General features: G+C 30.0%; 1 protein-coding gene across 2 annotated transcripts; it reads left to right on the top strand.

The window, feature by feature from the left end:
• The first annotated feature begins 1,404 nt into the window (after positions 1–1,404).
• LOC140876462 (uncharacterized) lies at positions 1,405–4,212 on the top strand. Of its 2 annotated transcripts, none has more exons than XM_073280435.1 (9): positions 1,405–1,494; positions 1,884–2,046; positions 2,137–2,164; positions 2,789–2,893; positions 2,983–3,029; positions 3,179–3,236; positions 3,400–3,441; positions 3,584–3,674; positions 4,144–4,212. In XM_073280435.1, exons 2-7 carry the CDS (start codon positions 1,945–1,947, stop codon positions 3,414–3,416), a joined length of 357 nt encoding a protein of 118 aa, XP_073136536.1. In that variant the 5' UTR covers positions 1,405–1,494; positions 1,884–1,944; the 3' UTR covers positions 3,417–3,441; positions 3,584–3,674; positions 4,144–4,212. The 2 variants fall into 2 exon arrangements, with proteins under 2 accessions (XP_073136536.1, XP_073136535.1); XM_073280434.1 differs by having other exon boundaries at positions 3,170–3,236.
• The last annotated feature ends 883 nt before the right edge of the window (positions 4,213–5,095 follow it).

Raw genomic sequence — 5,095 nt, 5'->3', positions numbered from 1 at the left:
GGATTGTTGCTATTTGTAGGATGTGTTGAAGTGTTTTTCACCACATCCAAAAAAAAAAAAAATTATATTTTCATCACAGACAGAAAAAAATTATATTATAAATGTGATATTCATAACCAAATTTATGATATTATAGATATACATATATTTATAAAATTTTTATTCTAGTAGTGAATTAAAATAAAGTTCTAATTTCATTTTATGGCTACATTTCGATTCCTATATTGTTTATTTTTACTATTTAAATAAATCAATCTTTGAGAATTTAAGCAGTTTCCTTCATTTATTCTAAATATTCTTCAATTTAAGATATTTTTATAATATTTAATAATTATTGATAATGTACTTATTTTTTTTTGAAAAATTATTGATAATGTATTTTTTTTTTTGAAAAATTATTGATAATGTACTTATTCAGTCATTAAGCCAAAATTAAAATCATTAAATATTAATATTTTGTTTCTAGAATTTTCTACCACCAACCCATCATCTTACAATCGTTTCAAAATTGGAAAATTGAATGGGAAAAAGACAATATTAATGATTACAATATACTAAAATTATTGTCTATATAATGGAGATTGAATGGGGTGATGAATGTCTCATTGCCCATTTTATTATATATAGCTTTCACCATATGTATTATTATATTATATACATAAAAAACAAACAAAGAAATTATATGAAAGACATGTATATTTTCTTCAAACACTCATATTAATTATAGTATCTAAGAGTTAAGTTCTTGTGGCATTTAAGATTTAAACTCTTATGACAAATGGTAGATGCAGTTTTAGAAGAATTTTATACAGTTTTCGATTCAACAAGATTTTTCAAGTAAATGAGCTTATATATATATATATTTTAAAACAGTGTATGTAACGCCCCAAAATTTTAGTGACCGATCGGCCTACATTAATTTAATTTATTTGATTTTTAAAAGTTTAAATTCTTATATGTTAGATTTAAAATTATTTTTATTTCTAATGTTCGATGTATTTTGAGATTTTTAAGTTTTAAAAAATAATGGTTGGAATCTTTTAGGTAAAGAAGTATCCGGATACGGCGTAAGCTAAATGATGGTATTTTAGCGATTTGGGATTTTATTAGCATGATTTATTTTTATTTCCTTTATAAATAGACTGGACATTAATTTAATTAAAATTGAATTAGTATGATGATTTTATAACTTTTAGACCGGGTAGTGTATTTTACCAGTTATTAAAATATATGGATTAGATAATTGAAATTTGATATACATACATATCACACCTAAATATAAGAATAATTAGTAATAAATATAAATAATAAATTAAGAAATTTAATTAGTAATTAAGTGATACATATTATTAGATAATTAAAAGAAGAAAACGTAAAAATAAAAAGAAAAGAGAAAAGAAACGTAAAACAAAAGAAAAGAATAGAAGAAAAGGGCGATCAGTAGAAGAAAAGAGGGAGAGGCGTGAAGAAGAGGCGGCTATATGCAAATTTTAGGTTAGTGAACTTGATTTATAAATTATGGGGCTAAAATTTTTATCACTGTTTGGTTTGTTTAAATATGCATAGATTAATTTTTTTCCTTTTTTTTTTTAAAAAAGAAATGTAGATTAGTTTTAATGGAGTCCTCCAGTGGTTATTTGATTAAATATTGATGATTATTAGACTCTTTAGCTTTTCTCATTCTCATTTTTAAATCAGTGGGTTATGCATAAAATTGCTTAATTATGTGTGTGTAACTATCAAATTTGGAGTTTTGGATTTGGTTTGATTATTTTTAGGCTATTTATTTGTATTTCATTAGGTTTGATTCACTTTCACGTTAATTATCCTTCCCAAATTATGTGGCTTTCTAACAACTGACACGTTGCAACTGGGATCATCAGGCATGCTTCCGTTGCATTGAACGTTTGGCAGCCGGAGGTCGTTTGAGCCAGGCAAGAGCAGATGGTTCGGCAATGCACTGTACCTGTTAAATCTCGAATCAATATAGTTGAAATGGAGCTTAGCTCTTGCAAAAATCAGATTGCATGTCTCCGGAAGAACCTCGTAAGCCACGTGTTTTCTAATTATATATTGTTGCACACTGACTCGGATTGGTCACGCCCTCTTACCGCTATCATCTCATGCTTTTTACAGATCACTGAAAAGAGAAGGAGACAAAAAGGTTTTTGCTCTTAGTAGCAATTTGATAGCTAGCTAGATTTCTTGATATAAATACATAGTTATCCATGCTGCTATATATGCCACACACGAAATTAACCTCTTAAAATAATGGAGTCATTCTTCAATATATATATTATATTATATTATTTTATAACGTAATTTTCATAATAAGCACAATTAATAATGAAATTCGATCTCTCAGTTTAATTAGAGACATGTTTATTATATTCCAGTCATTAATGTTGTAATTTTGATCTGCATGCTTTAAAAATTAATATTAGTTTACATCACTCCAAATAAAAATGTCCACTTGTATCGATCGATCAAGAAAAAATCAAATGTAAATGCAAATTAATTCCCCGTTTAATTAATTAGTCAATGAAAATGGCGAGTACTCTACTATATAATAAGTTGGTTTCAAAGTGAATATCCCTCCCAAAGTCCAACCACCACTGTGCCTCAGTCCTTGTAGCTGATTCAATGTCTGTTTCTGGATTAATCCAAGGTCAACTCCTAGAGATAACATGTATATATTTTTTGATTTTTGGTGTTTAATTTCTTAATTAGTTCTAACTTTTTGTCTCCTAATTAAATTGATCGATCTGGGATATATATATGCATGCAGTTGTTGGTTGTAATAAGTTTAGAAACACCGAGTGGATTTCACGGCAAGATCCCTACGTTTGTATGGATTATACCTGCTCCAAGCATCGTACACGTACTCGTCATGGTCAGCCCTGCATATGCATGCATCTATATACATACATATATATAAAAATTTATTATTGATTAATGTATTAATTTTGTTGATACATACAGGAGGAGGGAGATATCCTACCTTTCAAGAGAAATTCGAGATTACATTGGTACAAGGGTTATTGGAGATTAATATTACTGTCTGGAATAGCAACAAATTGACTTCTGACGATTTTATTGGAAATGGAAAGTAAATATATATATATATATCTGAATTAATATTTTATCTGATGATTTACATATTAGCTAGCTATTGCAGGGAGTTTATTTCAGGGCTACGACGACAGTTGCTGACCTTTTAAGGACAGAAAAGGCAGGTATATATGGTCCACGGCGTCATGACTTTTCGATCGATATATATTCAGCATGCATGTAAAAGATTATATTTTTATGTTGTTTGATGTTTTTTCATGAAGCATACATACTCGATGCCACTATTTATGATTTTCAATGGTTACATTTGTTTTTTGAACTTAGTAGCAATTTGGATACAATGACTTGGATTCGTGGTCGTTGTCCGATGTAAGTTTCCCACTGCATTCCTGAATCTACATTATAAGTTATTGACAAGCATTGCGTTTTAGACACTTTATCGTGCAGATTTATTCTACTGTATGTTTTTCATTTTTCTTCCCATGTTCTCTCTGTTTCCCCTCTCCTACAGCTTGAGCAGAAACAGAAGTATGCCACATGGAAAGCGGTAGATATAAGGAAGGCTATAAAAGAAGGGAGGAAGCCTCTGCTAGGCCCGAGAGGTAACAGATGGTTTATGCTTGTAGCATTCGATTCAGCTCCATATATATAATTTCTTTGATAAAAGTGAATCTTGTATTTCGTTCCTCTAAGAAACATGCAGACAGAACTACTGTATTTCTCTCATGAGAAATCTCTGCCTTGTTTTGAATCAGCCAATAGACAGGTTTTGAATCGGCCAGTAGACAGGTTTTGATGTGTTTCATATGATTTTTCATTATGTATGGCTTAGGAGATTAAATATAAGGTTTGGATAAATAAATATTGATAAGTTGCATATATTATTCATGAAATGGGATGCTGTTTTTTTCTCTCGCAAATAGTTGACTCCACACTGTAGTTATGAAATCATTGATCACGGTGGTTGTGAAACTTTGAAAGGAGTATTATAGTGTTTTTTTTTAAGTTCTTACTAACTCAATCAAGTTAACTTTTCTCATGGTTTTATTCTTGTTTGCTGTTATTGTTCAGCACATTCTCAGTCCTCCAAATGGATTTAGCATTCTGAGAGTTGGTCTGATCGGCGACTCCGGTTTGAAGCAGAAAGCATAGCGCATGGCCGAGATGAACATGAAGAATTCGATTATTTGTTATATTTGAATGATTTTTGTTATATTTGAATGATTTATAATATTGAAATATTGTATATTAGATTTAATTTTCAAAAATTTTGAATATTGAGTGATAATATTGAAAATTTGTGAATTATAATTTTTTTTTTTGTTTTTTATTTGAGAAAAGACAACGCTTTTTAAACGTTGTCGTAGGTAGAAAAAGCGTTGTCGTTACTAAAAAAGACAACGCTTAAAAAGCTTTTGAACTACGACAACGTTTTTTTGTGACAAAGACAACGTGTAAAAAGCGTTGTCGTTTTTAGATACGACAACGCTTTAAAAAGCGTTGTCTTTTTCAGAAACGACAACGCTTTTTCCGCGTTGTCTTTGAGCGTGGTCTTTTACAACACTGGCTACGACAACGCTTTTTCGAGGACATTAACAACTCGGAAAAAGCGTTGTCTTTGGCCGTTTTTCTTGTAGTGAGGGCTAGGAAATTGGTTTCGATCGCGTTTCGGGCATGCTTCGATCCTCGAATGAATATCCAAATCCTCGATTCCTAAGTTTTAAGGCAAGTTTTAATTCGTTTGTTTGACTCATCGGTAAAATCATATATTTTTCAAAGTGAATTTGATGTGATTTGGTTGATAAAATGTGTTATTTTGAAAGGTCTACGTGTATATGAAAGTTTGAATGTGTAAAAAGGAGTTTATACACAAAAATACGATTGATATATGGTTACTGTAGTGATTCATATCGTGATCATCTACTAATAAGAAACTTAAGCATGCAATTAATCAATACAATAATCTTAATCAGAGTAATTGCGGAAATAAAGTAAGTCAAATACCACATAAGCAAAACCTAGT

Source organism: Henckelia pumila, chromosome 1 (genome assembly GCF_033568475.1).
Source record: "Henckelia pumila isolate YLH828 chromosome 1, ASM3356847v2, whole genome shotgun sequence".
Lineage (NCBI taxonomy): Eukaryota > Viridiplantae > Streptophyta > Magnoliopsida > Lamiales > Gesneriaceae > Henckelia > Henckelia pumila.
Note: the sequence above shows the minus strand (reverse complement) of the source record. Positions and strands in the feature narration are given on the sequence as shown.

What these genes read in the sequence shown, in the direction of transcription:
- LOC140876462 (XM_073280434.1), top strand. Translation starts at nt 1,945, where the DNA reads ATGGTTCGGCAATGCACTGTACCTGTTAAATCTCGAATCAATATAGTT. An exon ending in AAAGAGAAGGAGACAAAAAG is followed by an intron (nt 2,165 to 2,788) that starts GTTTTTGCTCTT and finishes ATATGCATGCAG; the next exon opens with TTGTTGGTTGTAATAAGTTT. An exon ending in AGAAATTCGAGATTACATTG is followed by an intron (nt 3,030 to 3,169) that starts GTACAAGGGTTA and finishes CATATTAGCTAG; the next exon opens with CTATTGCAGGGAGTTTATTT.